The 17,944-nt window shown below is 37.0% G+C and overlaps 1 protein-coding gene across 1 annotated transcript; it reads left to right on the forward strand.

Annotated features, from left to right (window-relative positions):
* The first annotated feature begins 1,247 nt into the window (after positions 1-1,247).
* On the forward strand, positions 1,248-17,744 carry samd10a (sterile alpha motif domain containing 10a). The gene is made up of 5 exons (XM_019108993.2): positions 1,248-1,462; positions 5,348-5,529; positions 12,671-12,839; positions 14,584-14,724; positions 15,948-17,744. The coding sequence occupies exons 1-5, from the start codon at positions 1,450-1,452 to the stop codon at positions 15,968-15,970; spliced, it is 528 nt and encodes a 175-aa protein (XP_018964538.1). The 5' UTR covers positions 1,248-1,449; the 3' UTR covers positions 15,971-17,744.
* The last annotated feature ends 200 nt before the right edge of the window (positions 17,745-17,944 follow it).

The raw sequence follows: 17,944 nt of genomic DNA on the forward strand, positions 1-17,944 counted from the left end.
AGGCAGGGCATAGAGGAGAAACAATAATGTACAGTATGTGGAAAATAATGAGTTTTTTTAACCTTAAACCACATAAACATTTCATTACACCAAATACACAAAATAATGTTCTTTTTAGCAGCATCATATGACCCCTTTAAGTTTTTTCTTCTGACCCAGATGTTGACCGATAACTTGCAAACAACCGCAAGAGTAATTTACATGGGTGGAGTTAAGCAAGTACTATAGTGTAACGAAGACGCACAACAAAAAAAGCCCCCTGTCCCATTTCTTATATTTTATAACTTTTCAAATCTGATCAGCTCCCTACAGATGGTTATTACGTGGGTACTGTTTACTTTATTAATTTACATTCCGATGTAGGTTTGATACTCACAGGAGGACTGTTTTTGGCCGAGGTTCTGCTCAGAACCCATAGAATCTCAGGGGATGCAGCTGGTTATTACGTGGGTAGCCTACTGTTTACTTTATTAATTTACATTCCGATGTAGGTTTGATACTCGATGTAGGAGGACTGTTTTTGCAAACTAATAACAAACTTCTGCACAGAACACGTAACGTTACATATAGAACAGCCGAATGGAGTTTAGGCGAGGGCCTTGTTGAAGATTTGCTGAGAGAATTGAGGTGAAATGCCCCCCTCTAGTGTTTATATTGCAAGAAGAAAATATCTAAGATTTTAAAATCGTTTATAAACATTAGTGTAGGATATAATACAGACATTCGTGCATAAGTCAATAAGTCAATAAAACTAACAATATAATGATTTTCAATTATTTTCCGAATTTTTATGAAATATTTGAAGGGTCACATAAAAACACCCCCTAATGTGCATGTTGCCGTTCATAATTACAGGCTTTGCGTTCTCCCACTAGGACGTGAGAGAGAACAGACGACTGTTTCTCACGAAACACCCCTTTGGTGACAAATATAACGATTAGAAATAACCAAATACACGATGCTAGGGGGTTCCACATGAATTGCATATTTGAATTACTTTTTTAAAATGTGTAGATTTAAGAGTAGCAAAGCCCATTTTATATAGCCTAGGCTATGTTGCGTGCATCACATATTTATTTGTGATAGGCTAAATTACATACTTAGAAGTATGTTTCATTTATTTTATTTAAGAAATCGTACATTTTAAATATATTACATAAAATTATGTAATAAAGAGGCGTTTCTTCACAAAATATGAAAAGCTTCATAACAGAGCTGGTTGAAGTGAACAGTGTGCATGGGGAGGCGTCAGTGTGAGAATGAGCAGCGCGCGATGTGTGTACTTTCATATTTTACACTGTGAAGCGCGTGAGTCGATCACTACACACTGGATGTACCTGCTAAAGAAACACCTTTCAAGGCGCCCAGGGCGGAAAATGGGAGACCTCAATTTTCAACTTTTAATCTAACAGGAGTATTGTTTCTTGTTACAGAGTCTGGACTGTTGACATGGCAGTAGACGGTAATTATTTTTATTCATAAGGATGATCGTAGTAGTTAGTACGTTGCAAGCTAGAGATGATTCGATGTATCTGCTGTCCTAGAATAATATTCTCTTTTTAATTTCCTGATTATATAATTTTGAATATATCATATAATTTGAATTAAATATTAATGTTGTAATTGCACTCAGGTAGGCACTTTCTCGTATTTTTAAGCAAATTAGATATTGTTTTCCAGTTAAAGGCATATCTGCTTAGGATAAAATAGCCTGTACCCAGTGACATAGTTGGTTTTAAAGCATTAAGCATGTTGACAGTCTGCTAATTAATGTGTGTATGATAGCTCATTAATTTTTGTGTTTCATTGTGTTCAGGGTCACAGCCTTGTATTTTGATTCAGTTCAAATGAATTTTGAATTGAGTTATTTGCTGTTAATGAATGTACACGCGCTGCATTTTCTTACTCTAACTCTAATAAGCAAGCAATATTTTTTTTTTTTGTATTTATTTATTTATTATTATTTATTTCTCCGGCTCTTCATTATGAGTATAAAATGCCAAAATAACTGGTTTATTGATATGTTGTGAAGTTTGAGTTAAGAATTTCATCTATCAGCCCGTTTCTTTAAACATTTTGTGATTTTTATTTATTTATTTATTTATTTATTTATTTATTGTGTGTAAATTGAAGGGTGTTGACTTGTAATAATGGCTTCTCATTGACAAAACACTGCACACCATTCCACATCTCAACATGCCCTTGAAAAACTCAAAAAACTCTCTCCTTTTCCCCTCACACATTCAAACCTAGAACTGTATGAAATCTCTGTAGTTTTCTAGTGAACCAGTTACCTGCTGAGCAGTTTGTGTCACTACACCACTTTAATGAAGGCTTGCATATTCATTTTCGCATTCATCAGCATAGATAATGAGGCCAAACAGATCCGAAGCAGCTACAGCTCCACATTTCTCTCTCTTTCAGTCTGTAGTAGCTCATTACTCCACACAGATGTTGTGTTTCTCTCCCTTCCCGAAGTTCAAACCCCTCATGCTGTTTTGGAGATCTCTGGCACACTTGCTTGGTTTCTCACAAGAGACCACATCGTTAGTTCAGTCCAGTGGGTACAGCAGGTGAGAAAAACACCTTGGCCTGGATTTAATTATGTGTTTCAGGGAATGAACAGCTGTCATGGATGATGGATCTCTAGATAAAGTATGAATTTAGATTCATTTTTTTGATTGACACATGCAATGAAATGGGTCACATGTGCTTGGCCATGAAGCCTGCCTGTAACCACATATTTATGATATTCAAATGTAATAGTTTAAAGGAATAGTTTAACCTAAAAATGAAAGTTGTGTCATCATGTGCTCACGCTAATGTCATTCTGAACTCATACCATTTTATTTTTTCTGTAGACAAAAAATGGAGATGGTGATGCTGCTTTTTCATACAGTGAATGAAAATGACACAAAAAAAAATTGCTATTGGTGTTGTTTGTCAAGTCTGGAGATGGAAAATATCTGGTCACCATTTAGTTGTATTGTATGGAGTAGAGCAACATGATAATTTAGCAATTTAGTTTGTGTTTTACAGAATAAAAACAGGTTTTCAGCGACATTTACTGTACATATAAAACTCAGCTTTCTATAGACTTTTCCATTTTCCCTTTAGTGGGTCAAGAATAAGGTTTCAAGAAGCAAATCTTTTTGTGCACACATAAATAGAAATAAGGGCAACATCTGTCCAGGACTAACAGGCCTTGGCGTGTTTTCACCCTCCAGCCACAGTTGTGCGACATCTCTCTAATGTCTGCTTCAGAGGCACTCTGATGAAAGACTGTGTTCATCTGTGACTCCATCCCAAATGCATTCACACAGGCAGGCATCCCCCATGCACTCTTGATGAGGACAGCCTTTGTAGCCGCCTGTGAGGCTGCAGGGGACGAGAGCAAAAGACATCCCTTTTATCTCATCCAGGCCTCCACCTTCCAACACACACACAAACTCATAGTCTCTCCCTCTCATCAACTCGTGCTTATGCATATACACACACATACTGTATGGAGATATATTGCCATCACACAAGTTGTCATGCACAGAGATGACTGATTGTACCAATTTGTGCTAAGACTAAGGTGGTGATTAGAAGTCTGAGGTTTTAATGAGCACATACGCACATACCGTCTCTGTCTTTGTTTGTTAATGCACTAGCCTCTCGCAGCGTCTGGAAGAAAATCTTCTTATGCTGCCCACTGACTCATTTACAGTCACCAGTCGAGCGAAACTGTGCTGTACTTGTCTGCTGTATTGCTTTTAGAAATATGCACATTTTTTCACAGTTTTACTCTCACAGTTAAATGTATGTACACTGTCTTTTTGACGGTGACAGCCGCGTGACATACAGCCAAGTATGGTGACCCATACTCAGAATTTTTTTAGGCAAATCCAGTGTTCTGTGGTCATTTCCATTTTCATTTCCATTTCTCTTTTTCTAGTGCTTAATTAGTTTTTTTATCTCCTCAGTGAAATTAGCAGAGGTGCTGTTCATTTGGAAATTTTGTTTAGTGGATAAAATATAGTATGTGACGTGACATGACATACAGCCAAGTATGGTGACCCATACTCAGAATTCGTGCTCTGCATTTAACCCATCCAAAGTGCACACACACACACCGTGAACACACACCCGGAGCAGTGGGCAGCCATTTATGCTGTGGCACCTGGGGAGCAGTTGGAGGTTCGGTGCCTTGCTCAAGGGTACCTCAGTGGTGGTATTGCCGGCCTGAGACTCGAACCCACAACCTTAGGGTTAGGAGTCAAACTCTCTAACCATTAGGCCACAACTCTCCCTTTAATTTTTGTGTATTTAAGGGACAGTTCACCTAAAAATGAAAATTCTGTCATCATTTACTCACCTGCATGACTCATTCTTTTGTGGAACACAAACAAAGATATTTTGAAGATTTTTTTTTTAGCTGTTTTGTTCATATAATGAAAGTGAGTGGGGTCCAAATATATATTTGATATTTTAGTATAATTTATTAATTTTTATTTACTGCATCAACTTAGCAACATCCTGAAATGAAACGTTTTTTTTTTCTAAACATAACGATAAAACCTAATTAATAAAACGTTATTTTTATGGTTTTAATTTTTTAGTTTTAGTTAACTATAATAACCCTGCCAAAAACAACACTGGAGCATTTTTCAATATGTCTTCTTTTGTGTTCCACAAAAGAACCAAAGTCTACTATTCCTTTAAATCATATTTTGTACCAGGAAGATCCTAGCAGGCGTCTTTATTAATTATATTTTCTCTTAACTGTTTCATGAATTGCAAATGCTAGTTTTGTCTAGCTCAGCAAGAACCGATGTTTCTGAGGCGTTCGGTATTTAGCAGCATTTAAAGTTTTCCTTCCTGGAAATCTGGAGCCTCATATGTTTTTCATTAGATTACCCCATGGGCTACCAATGCTCTGCTTTTTTATCACCCTCTGACACGCTAATGCATAATTTTCCCATTAACTTTGCTGACTAGCGTCTTTAGGTATTATTCTGGGAAGAATCCAAGCCACCCAGTCAGCCGCAGGAGATATGGGTCATTCAAACATTTCTTATTTGCTTTTACTTAAGCCTAAACCTTAAACTCTTCTCTTAACCACCAAAACCCTAATGACAAACACAGTCCTCAAACTGACCTGTAACCACAGCATTGTTGACATAAACACTAAATCACCTACAAGGCACTAGTCATCCTGATGCCAGGTTGCTGACTGAAAATGAACAGTGCTGCTGCACATCTCTGAGTCTTTTCGAAGAGGGAAGTGAGAATGTAAGAATGAATGATGGAATTTGTGTTTAAATGAATGAATAAATGCCAAATCTCTCTTTTTCTGTTGCAGCGGCCTCCAGTTTTACTTTCTGTCGTCCTGCAGTGGAGTACAGGGCTCTTCCAGAGGACTTTAAGTACCAACTGAGTCGTTGTGCAGGTGGGAACCTCACCTGGCATGAAGGGCACAGCCGCAAAACAGCCGGCGGCCGAACGGTCAAACTACTCCAACAGCCTGGAACCGAAGGACTGCAGGTGAGACCAAGAAGGAAATCTTTAATAAAACATCTCAGTCATACATGAACCCTTTTCACGTGATAGTTGGGTCAGCTTCTATATTGGTGAACGGGAGTGTAACAAATATATTATTTTTGAAATTCCCCAAAAAAATCATTATAGTGTTTTCACAACTTTCCTAAAAAGAAAAAATGTAGAGATTGATTATGCAAGTTTGAACAGAGAAAGGTGTCTAATTTTTCCTGGCAGTTTTTCAGTCATGGTCTAAGATAAGAATTTTTTTTTCTTTCTTTTTTTTTGTAATTTGATGCCAATATATGTAATTTGCCAATTTATATGCAATTTGATGGTAATATAGCATAGTGTTATAAATGTACAATACATTTTTTGAAAATGAAAATATAACAAAATTTTATATTTTCTACATTTATGACATTAACAACTGTGGAAACACGTAATCGCAGACTGTGATAAGAGTCTTTTGTCTTATTATCAGAGCTGGCGGTGTAAAAGTCTCATTGAGCATGAGAAAGACATACATTCCTCTTTTTCAGATTAAATAATAAAGATAAGTACAAAGCAAAGTGGTTTTTATGTATTCTCTGTATCAGCTTCAAATGATCTCATTAACATGACTTGAGTATCAAAACCAAATCTTTTTTAAGCTTTTTCTAGTGCACTATCCGACGTTGTTGAAATTGACCTCAAGAGCACATTGAGAAAGACTCAAAAATGTAGCTAGTTGATTACCATATTCATATACCATATGAAAGGAAAGTGGATAAACTAGTAACTTCACTATTTGCAGTGCAAATTTATGTGACCGATATGAAAACCCACAAAGTAGGCAACTATAGTTATTATACAGCAGAGCTAATGCGATGAAAGCTTTCAGTTATTCCATACTTTATCATTAGAGAATTTGTATGCTGATATAATGTATGTATGGCTGTCCGTTGCTGCATTATTAATACTGGGGAAAAAAAATTCTCGCCTTTCAGAAGTGCACTTGTATGAAAACCTGTGCATTAAAAAAGGTGGAGGAGGGGGGTGTCTGGCAACAAAATGCTTGCTTTCTCTCTCCATCTTTCCATCCATCTAAAAGTGTGTTTCATTTGTAGAGAATGAGTAAGATGCTGTTAGGCCAGAGGGTAGAGAAGATAGAGACCACTCTCCACAGAATGGCTTTAAAAAGCCTTGTGGGCCTCAGGTCATATGGGCATTGCTGATTGGAGCACTGCAAGCAAAGATATGGGTCGTAATGTGTGTTTTTAACTTCATTTGATCTTCTGCATTAGCATATTAACGAAGCAAGTGCCTCTAGTCGGGTCTGCAGAGCTTTGTGGGTCAAAGTCAGTCTCGCCCACGCAATTAGACTCCTCTTAGATTTTACGACAGGTTTGAACATACTAATTAGACCCAAACCTGATTTTGTTAAACTGAGATAGATAATATTATCTGTTCTGCTTTTAATTAATAGTATTCAAAAGTAATTACTTGAGGCAAATCCAGTGTTCTGTGGTCATTTCCATTTTCATTTCCATTTCTTTTTTTCTAGTGCTAAATTAGTTTTTTATCTCCTCAGTGAAATTAGCAGAGGTGCTGTTCATTTGGAAATTTTGTTTAGTGGATAAAATATAGTATGTGACGTGACATGACATACAGCCAAGTATGGTGACCCATACTCAGAATTCGAGCTCTGCATTTAACCCATCCAAAGTGCACACACACACAAACCCAAAAAACACAAACCAACAACAACAAATGCAATGACGACTTTAAGCAACAATAGCTGATGGAATGGCAACGGCGATCTGACGTAAACTGTTAACTGCCGTAGCCAAAAATCGCAAAAATCACTAAGCAACAGCAACAACTGAGAGGACGGTGAAACATCCAATCATTTATCATTAGCGTAATAAAAAAGGTAATTTGAACAGGCAACTTATTGTCAGAAGAAGAGTTTTTAGTCTTGTATGATGCCAATAGGTCTAAAAACCTAGATTTAACAAGCAAAATATACTCGCCTTTTAATCTGTCACATAGTAGCGACTACAGCAAATTACCTGTACTCCCGTAGTAGACCGTTACAATGTACACGTCACGAGGTAGCACTTAAAGTCGTGCAATTGCACGTTCTTTGGCGTTGCCGTTCTATCAGCTGTTGTTGCTTAAAGTCTCTAATTATGCTCCGGTGCCTGGGGAGCAGTTGGGGGTTCGGTGCCTTGCTCAAGGGCACCTCAGTCGTGGTATTGCCGGCCCGAGACTCAAACCCACAACCTTAGGGTTAGGAGTCAAACGCCACTGGAGCTGACAAATATAATATATACTGTATATAAAATATTTAACCAATTTTGCTAAATTAAAATGTTACTAACACATTAGATAGGCACTGCCATTCTCTGAAAATAATTTTTACACATAGTATAGTATAATTTTTTATTTATTATAAAACATAAATACTTTAGGGTCACTAAGTTTTTTAAATATACTTTGGGGTCACTAAAGGCCCTTTCACACTGCATGTTGGTCCCGGAAAATTGCCGGGTCGCCTTCTGTGTGAAAGCAAACATGTCCCGGGATTGATTTCGGCATCCATCCCGGGTTGGAGACCTAGTAACATTGCCGGGTTCAGTCCCGGAACGAGTCTGTGTGAACAAAAGCCAGAAATAATAACATAAAGGGTGTGTCGTAGTGATAACGCACGTTATTGTGCAACTCTTTTACTTGGTGTTTTGAAGGCAGATCAATGTTCGAATCGAAAAAATATGTGCAAACTGTAATGAAGCAGAGATCAGTTAGCTCCTCAGTATCCGCGCCGAAGCTGAGATCATTCGCCAGCTTAAGTGAAAGTTAACGTGCCTAGCATTTTTTGACTTGTACCTTACACGTCACATCCTGATGTCACGTGTCATTACGGGACCTTTATGGGGTGTGTGTGAACACACGCACATATTCCGGGAAATCACTGGCAGTGTGAAAGGGGCAAAATCTGGCGACCCGGAAACAATTGACGGGACACATTACCCGTGTATTTTCTGGAATTGCAGTGTGAAAGGGGCTTAAAAGAACACTCTTCAGACAGCATTTTAATATGCTGATTTGGTGCTCAAGTAACAGTTCTTATTACTATCAATATTGAAAATGGTTGTGCTGCTTAATATTTTTATGGAAAATATGATACATATGATACAAAGATCAAAAGGACATCATCTATATATTATTATGTATTATTATTTTATAATGGATAAAAATCATCTGATTTTATTGTCTCATCTTATATTATTTTAAGCATCAAACACCAGTTTCTACAACTTTCACAAATCTTGCTTTTTGCCAGAGTAATTAGAAGAGGAACACCAGACTTAAGTTGAATCTTCTGAACTTGGGTTCAAATTTGTTGCATTTTGCTGAACCGAGTGCGAAGGTTCAGACTGTTTGCCTTTGATTTTCCAAAAAGTGAATTCATGATCAAAAGCCTGGCGTGATCAGACATCCATGTTAATTTATTCCTCATGAAAGCCCAAACAGGAGCTGATGAGATCCTAACTAACCTCTGCACTTTTTTGGCCTTAATTTAAACCATCATTAATGAATGGTGAACCTTGTTAGCCTCTTCCAACAGTGACAGGAGAGATAAACAGCTCTGTTTTATCTCTTCCCCTAATGGCTTCATACACAAATCCTTTGTTCAGCCAAGCTACACTTGTTAGTATTTTTCTCAACTATGCAGGTTTGTGTATCTCAGTACATGAAAGACTCACTGACATCTCACCACACAGTGTGCTCTTCCCAGAAAAAAAGGGTGAACAAAGAAGAAAAGAAAATAGAAAACGTCACTTTTATCACAAATCTTTTTTCACTTTCATCAGCGCTGTTGTGATTATCTATAAACTTTGCCAAGACACGCCACTTTCCCCAGACATGTCATCGCAGAATGATCAAAGGAGAAATTAGGAACTCAAGTGCCTGTTGACTCTTTGTAGTCAAAAATGTGACTGTTATGTATGCATTTGTGTACTTGGGGCCATTTTTGATGGTTAGGGTTTGTATCTTCTAATTATTGTGCTCACACTGATCCTCTAGTGTCTGTGTGAATGGAACTCATACTGTAAATAATTCATGTTTTACATTTAAGTGGTGTGAATTCCTTTCTCACTGACAGATTCTGTAATGTATAGACTCTCTCTATAGCACTGCCTATAGGGACATTGCAAAGTAAGAAGGATTGCATCAACTTGTCTCCATCGTATGTCAGAGTGCAGTTCAAGAGAGTATCTGGAATAATGGGCATTAAAATAAGGGAAGTTTGAAAGCTGCTTAGTCAGATCTATTTTATCACAAACAAGGTACTTAAAAAGATGTAAATGCACTCACTGACATGCCTGATAATCTCATCTACGAGGGCTTAAAGGAATAGTTTCTCCAAAAATTAAGTCTGCTGAAATTTTACTGGCCCTCGGGCCATCCAAGATGTAGATGAGTTTGTTTCTTTATAGGGATAGATTTGGAGAAATTTAGCATTACATCACATGCTCCCAGATGGATCATATGTAGTGAATGGGTGCCATCAGAATGAGAGCCCGAACAGCTGATGAAAACATCACAATAATACACAAGTAGTCGACATGACTCCAGTTCATCAATTAATTTCTTGTGAAGTGCACAGCTGTGTGTTTATAATAAACAGATCCATAATTAAGCATTTTAAAGGGATACTCCATCCCAAAATAAAACATTTGTCATTATTCACTTACCCCCATGTCGTTCCAAACCCATAAAAGCTTCGTTTGTCTTCGGAACACAATTTAAGATATTTTGGATGAAAACCGGTAGGCTTGAGACTGTCCCATAGACTGCCAAATAAATAACAGTGTCAAGGTCCAGAAAAGTATGAAAAGCATCAAAAAATTACCAAAATGGCGCTACGCTGATTTGGAGAGAGACAGCGTTATGAAGCGATGAGAACACCAAGAAACGTACTGCGTACTGCTCAAAATTGCCAAAAATGGCGCTACACTGATTTGGAGAGAGACAGAGGAGAGGAATCGTTGAATAAAGTATTTATTTTTGTTTTCTTTGTGTACAAAAAGTATTCTCGTCACTTCATAACATTACGGTTGAATCACTGATGGCAGATGGACTATTCTGACAATGCTTTTCATACTTTCCTGGACCTTGACACTGTTATTTACTTGCCAGTCTATGGGATAGTATCAAGCCTACAGGTTTTCATCCAAAAAATCTTAAATTGTGTTCCGAAGACGAACTAACCTTTTACGGGTTTGGAACAACATGGGGGTAAGTAATTAATGACAAAATTTTCATTTTGCTGTGGAGTAACCCTTTAACTCTCATTCTGACAGTACCAATTCACTGCAGAGGATCCATTGGTGAGCATGTAATATAATCTGCTCTGATAAAGAAACAAACTCATCTACATCTTGGATTTCCAAAGGGTGAGTACATTTTCATTTTTGGCCGAACTATTATTTTAAGAGGGGTTCTGCAGCCATTGAGGGACTGCAGTGTTCTTATGCCCTACAAAGACAGTTGCTGGAGAGATGTGCATCCTGCCCAGGACCAGCTGAGTGGAACAGTCACTTATTCAGCCTTTATGTGTGCACGCATGCATGTATACATGTATGTGCACATGCAAGAATGTATGTGTGCGATTTCCTGCAGTTGCAGAAGAAAAAAATCCCCACTGCCCTCAAGGGCAAACACAGCAAAGGCATAAAGTAGAAAGTTGCCTGAGGGAGAAAGAGAGAGAGAGCAGTAGAGATGGGGCAAAAACTGTGAAGGAGAAAGAAAATTGAAGATGAACTTGAGGGATGGGGTACAGATGGCGGCAAATGGCTTAGAAAAACAAAACAAATAGAGGGAGAAGTGGGAAAATAGAGGGCTGTGATTTTCTGAGGATAAATGACTGTTAATGAAATGGAACACTAAGGAAAGGGAAGAAAATATGCAAAACACAGGGAATGAAACTATTTGTGAAACAAGTCACCAGAATTTATGGCAACCTAGCACATTAGAAAATAGTCAAATATTATATATAAATAATATATAATACATTTATTATAGAATGTATTTAAGCAGAGTTTAATTGGACATCAATGGATAAGGGCACGTAATACTTATTAGCTGCACATCGCATTGTTTTTCATTTATCCATGAGCCCACCACACTCCATTTTTTGGGTCTCTTTGGAAGGTATATGATGTTAAAGTTTGGGGGCAGTCAGATTTTTTTTTTTTATGTTTTATGTTTTTGAAAAAAGTCTCTGTTGACACTCAGTTAACATTTTTGTGAAAACCATGATACCTTTTTTTTTTTGGATTCTTTTAAGAATATAAAGCTTTTATTTGAAATAAACATCTTCTGTAATTTATAAATGTCTTTAATGTCACTTTTAATCAATTGGTTGCACCCTTGCCAAACAAAATTATTTTCTTTCAAATAAAATTTGACTGACCCCAAACTTCCTAACTGAAGTGTGAATATAAGCAATCCTTCTTTGGTGTCACAGTAAACAAACATCATAATATTGTATGTCACAGATGCATTCAACTCAGTTTCATTAGCTCTCATAAACACTCAGTAGCTCTAAATGTGGATGATTTGCTGGAATTATCTTTGCGGGATGATTTTGTATAATTATTCTGTGAACATATGGAAGTGTGTGATGAAGGTCAAGCGAGAGTTATTGTGGCTCATGTCACTAGCGCAGCCATTGTAACGAATGCTAATCATTCTAGAATGGCCTTCATTCATACAGCTCGATGTGCAGAATCATGGCCGTGTCCGTTAGGCAGCCAATCAGATGGCTGTGTAAGATGAAAACATCCATCTCAATCACTGCCGGTGCATGACATGGAACACAGTTATTTAAACAAAAATTATATTTCCCAGAGGACTTGGCAAAAGGGAGAGCTGTTTATCTGTTAATATACTTGTTTTATTGTGCAAGAGATTGATTTCAGATTAGTAGTGCTATAAAAAGTTGGGCATTCATGCGTGGTAGGACTCCAGAAGGACGCATACAATTCAGTCACATTTTGAAATTTGTTTTTCAACACCGCTTCTCTGTGAAATGCATATTTAAATTAGTTTCCCTGTCTCTCTCTTCCCCATGCTCTATTTCTTTGTATTTCAGTTACGTTCAGGTGAATCGTGCTCTGTTTACCACACCAGCCCAACCTTGCCGTGTCTCTCCAGGCCAGTGGTTTTGTGGTCTCAGCAGGATGTGTGCAGATGGCTGAAGAAACACTGTCCACACAACTACCTGACCTACGTTGAAGCCTTCTCCCACCACGCCATTACAGGTGTGTTATCCGGCATAAACAAATAAACAAAAAAACTATTATTGTTTATAATTTAATATATCCCTATGTGATTTTAACATATTAGACATTATTCATATGGAAATTGCATTCTGTGTAAAATCTCACAGTGACCCTGCACAAAATCACCTTTTAAAAGGTATTGCGTACTCAGCAGCTATAGACCAATCCCTTGACACCAGCACATCTACTATATCTCATATGGTATGACAGAAGCATTAACCTTTTAGCTGAAGGTCAGCCAACCTGTGCTCATCTAGCTTTCCAAAAATACGTCTCTTGTCAAAGAACTGGTTCTATTTCTTTCTCAACCCCTGAAATTATAGTGCTTTAGTCTTTCATGCTCCATTTTCAATATTCTAGAAAATTTAGTTTTTTAATACTTGCACTGAATCCTCCAAAGTATGAAACTGGACATCCGCTATCTATGCTCATGGACACTTTTAAAGCCATTTATCTGAGACATGTATCATTTTCCTTCATGATGCATGAACATGTACAGTCCCAAAGCCTTCATTAGCTACTTGCCTGAGCTGTGAAAGACAAGTAAAAAATGTATCAATTTCAAGCTTTTAAGTGCCAGTGAAAAGAAACATATCTACTGTTATATATAATGTCATGTAATAACATTAGTGATATACTGTACAGCACTGTTCAAAAGTTTAGGGTCAGTATATTTATAGAAAAAAAAAAAAAAAAATTATTCAGCAAGGTGCGTTAATTTAATGCAGTAAAGACTTGCATTGTTACAAAAAATAAATAAATGCTGTTCTTTTTAACTTTCTATTCATTAAATAATTAAATAATAATAATGAATATATAATAATGAAGTATTTCTTGAGCACCAAATCAGCAAATTAGAATGATTTCTGAAGGATCATGTAACACTGAAGACATAAGAAATGGCTAAAACTGTAGTAATATTTTACAATATTATCATTCCAAAAACATAAAATTTTACTGACCACAGACATTTGAATGGTAGTGTATATTTTTTTGCCAGAAAAATAAAGCTGAAATAATTGAGTACTTTTTTTGGCCATCAATGGGGAAAGCTGCAGCCAGCTGGATTTTTTTGAAGCTAGGACTCACTGGCCATACTGATATTCTTCATTATTATTTTACCATGTTTTTCTTGGGTTTGAAGCATTATGGTGTGAATATGCGACTCATGTCTGAGCATATCACGGGGTCTCACTCACACACTGGCGCTTAGACCACTGCTTCTCCCACTCACTCCTTGAGTGTGCTCTCGCTCACTAGGGACCCGTGTGGCTCCCCGTCCTCCACAAATCCTCTCTTTTCATTCAGTGGACACAAAGCATCAAGATCACAGACACACTGGGTGAGATCCATAGAAAAGGAAATTGAGAGAAAATGAATATAGAGATTTAAAAAACAGGTGCAGTGTTTTTTCTGCAAGGCTGTGGACTGAAGTGTTTAGAGTCACAGCACGAGAGGCTCAGTTGGAAATAAAGTGGGAAATGAACCCGGGGCGGCCTGTGCCCTCAGGCAGCGGTTCCACACAGCATGTTACCATAGTCACACATGCAAAGATCACTGGGAACATGGAGATAATAACCTTAGGGGGATTTGCAATGCTGTAACTTGTTTATAGCTGCCAGCAAAACTGTGCATACATAATGCAGAGGCTGCAGAGCTTGTGTGTTTCCAAAGAGCTCATGTTTAGTGAAACTGTCTCTCTCTGTCACTTTGTCTTTGTCAGGTCGTGCTCTCCTGAGATTGAATGGCGAGAAGTTAGAGCGGATGGGTTTGGTTCAGGAGACTCTGAGACAAGAGCTTCTCCAGCAGGTTCTACAACTACAAGTACAAGAGGAGGGGCGCAACTTACAGCTGCTGAGCAGAGGTGTGTGTTTGTGTCTGTGAATAAAGAGAAAAATGAAGAAGAAATATTCTGCAGCAGGTGGCATGACCTAAAAGCGATAATGTGAGCATAATGGAAAATGAAAGTTATGGTGGATTGGTGAATTTTGTGCCTATTTATCTCTCCTAAGCAGCTCTATTTAATGCTTTAGTGCAGGGGGTTTTAAATTTTTTGATGGCAGAGACACCCAAATATGTTGATCCTCTTGCAAGGGATATCCTTTCCAACAACATAAGCCAAAAAAGTGATTAAATTAAAAAATATTTAGGAAACATTTACATTGTGTTTAGTTGACTACATCTTTTTTTCTACTCACTATTGGAGTTATGTCAGATGAATAAACCTAAAGAAAAATCTAATCTAGGACAGTCATTAGAACAGAATAACCAGTGTGCTCACAGTATGAAATAAATCAAGAAATTAATGAATTAATTAACATTTGTGAATTTTATGAACAGTCAGTACTAGTGACAAATAAAAATTCTAAGATAATGGTTGCTTGTTGATAGTCCCACGTTTGGGGTTGATAAGATTTTTTTTTTTTTTTATGTTTTTGAGAGAAGTAAGAACAGTAATAATGTGAAATATTATTACAATTTAGAACTACTGTTTTCTGTTTTAATATATTTTATAATGTAATTTATTCCTGTGATTGCAAAACAGCAGTCATTCTAAAGGCCTGTTTACATCAAGGAAAATAACTGTAAAGATAACGATAAAGATATTGTTCTATACATAGTTCTTACGGCTACTGGCCTTAAGATGTTGAATTTGTGCTCAAGAAAAATTTCATATTATTAACAATGTTGAAAACAGGTGTGCTGCTTAATATTTCTGTCAAAACTCTGATAGAGTTTTTTTTTTCAAGAGTCTTTGATGAATAGAAAGTTGCAAACAACAGCATTTATAACAGCATTTATTTTAAATGTCTTTAGTGTCACTTCTGATCAATTTTAATGCATTATTAAAGTTTAAATAAAAAAAAAATTATTATTGACCCCAGACGTTTGAATAATAGTGTGTATTAAAAACCCAAATCCATAAAACTGCCCAAAAACTGCCTCCTCAATTTTAATGTCCAGCATATAGCACTGATATATGTGTGTAGGTTACCATTGGAGAACTATTCTGAGACATATAGATACATTCACTCATTCATGCTTTTTCTTTTCTCTCCATCCCTCACTTTCCCTCTTTTTTTCCAGGGCTATCTGGAAACCTGTCATAGCTTCAACCATGCATAGGGCAGTTCTACCAGGCTGGCTGCGCTCTGAAGGGACATCAGTGTGTCTGGTCAGACTGAGGCCAGAGACATTTGACTGGAGCTGTCATGGACTGGGACACAGGGACAGGTTTCAGTTATACAGCTCAACCTCCACATTCTCACTAGGCTTAAAGAAAACTCATACCAGATGAAACCTACAAAAGGAGCTTTCATGTGCACTCATGATTTATCTACCCCAAATCTACTTCCAAATGCAAACATAAAATGCAGAGGAATCTCGAATCTTCATATCTGATAAAGGAGGGCCCAGCTGGCTGTACCAAAGTTCCATGGATTTAGTAAAAACTCAGATCCACTTTAAAGTCTACAAGACCTTCTACAATGATGTCTGGTAATACTGTCAGAACTTGCTATATTATGAACTTTGCCCACAGAAACAGGCTTGCTAACTATTTTCTGCAGGAATGTGACCTTGCCAGACGTGCCCTCAAACGTGCCCGTCAAGATTTTGGTACTACGTAAGTAAAATGTGTCCAGTTCCTGCAGGTGTTCCAGGAATCATTTGACATTAGAGATGAACCTAAATAATTTAAACCTGCATTTGTACTGTGAACCCAACAGGACAGCCTGTTTTAATGGGTTGTATTTTTTCTTCTGAAAACTTAGTTTCTTTTTATCTTCAGATGATTCTGTTCTAGGAACAAAAAGATAAAAAAACTAGTTCCCCGTGTGACAATGACGGCAGCATTTACAGTGCAATGATACGTATCTTTGGTCACAAAAGGCTGTGTTTATGTTGTGTAAATTACAAGCTCTGTAAGTGTCTGAGAATTGCAGATGACAGATGTAGAACAATGACGTGCTGCATTGTAGCCTAAAAAAAGACTCACGTGTGGACCTGCCCAAAAGAACATTCAAAAACCCACATCAAAACATCAAGATGATACAGTGTGACAACCTGAAAGTGTTTTTGGACACGCAAAATGGCGTAAATGTGTTATTTTGTGAAGACTTTGATTTGAAGTAATGATAGGATTCTGAGTTCTAGTGTTGTGACACCGTGACTCAGCTTGTGATATATTAGATTTGATTATAAATTTCCTGTCAAGGTTAGGCAGAAACATTCTTCTAATACTGTGTGAAGTGCATTGGCATGTACTGTAAGTTACTTTACAGGCAATAGATTTGTACTGAAAGAGGCTAAATTAGTTTATGGATTATCTTTACTTTGCGAAAAGCAAACTGATTTGGCATTTAAAAAATAGGGATTTTTTTGTTTTTCAGTCAAAGTTCGGATTACACAATGTGCTTTTACCTGAGGGCAGTGCTGTTCATGTTAAATCTGCATTGTACATTCCAGAATGCACTGTCACAGTTTTACATGACATACCCTTTACTGAAAGAAACATTTGCATTTTGTCATATATTTGTATGGTTTCCAGACCTACAGTTAAGGACTGTTCTAACTGATCATAAAAGTTATATATTAAACTGATTCGTGATTTTACCATTTAAATTAATCGTGCATATTTGTGTATTTGACATATTGCATCCAGGTAGTTTTGCTTCTTACATTTTACATTTAAATGATTATTTCCAAACATATTATATATGACAGGTTGTTTGTGATTGTTATGAAGCAACATTTTTTCCCCCCATTTCCTTTTATACTTTTTGTTTGTGTATGAGTATGTGTGTGATATGGGAATTAGTTCAGAGATAACAATACTCCCAGCTCAAGCTGTTTTGTGAACTTTTTATTTAAAATAAAGTAAGCCTGCACAACTTGCATAAATGTTTAGAGAGAATTTTTAAAGAGATTTCTTTCTGTGAAATTATTTGTTTTATTTGGGTCATTCCTACAATTCGGTGCCTTTTGAGCTTTGAAACTCGAAAAAAAAAACTTAGTTTTTAAAAGTGGGTTTGTTTCATCATAAAGTACAGTTTATACAGTTCATGCACTTAGCCTACTTAAAT

This window comes from Cyprinus carpio, chromosome B8 (assembly GCF_018340385.1).
Source record: "Cyprinus carpio isolate SPL01 chromosome B8, ASM1834038v1, whole genome shotgun sequence".
NCBI lineage: Eukaryota > Metazoa > Chordata > Actinopteri > Cypriniformes > Cyprinidae > Cyprinus > Cyprinus carpio.

Excerpts from the sequence above, each read along its gene's own strand:
- samd10a (XM_019108993.2), top strand. Across the intron at positions 12,840-14,583 it reads CTCCCACCACGCCATTACAG|GTCGTGCTCTCCTGAGATTG; the intron begins GTGTGTTATCCG and ends TGTCTTTGTCAG. Across the intron at positions 14,725-15,947 it reads CTTACAGCTGCTGAGCAGAG|GGCTATCTGGAAACCTGTCA; the intron begins GTGTGTGTTTGT and ends CTTTTTTTCCAG.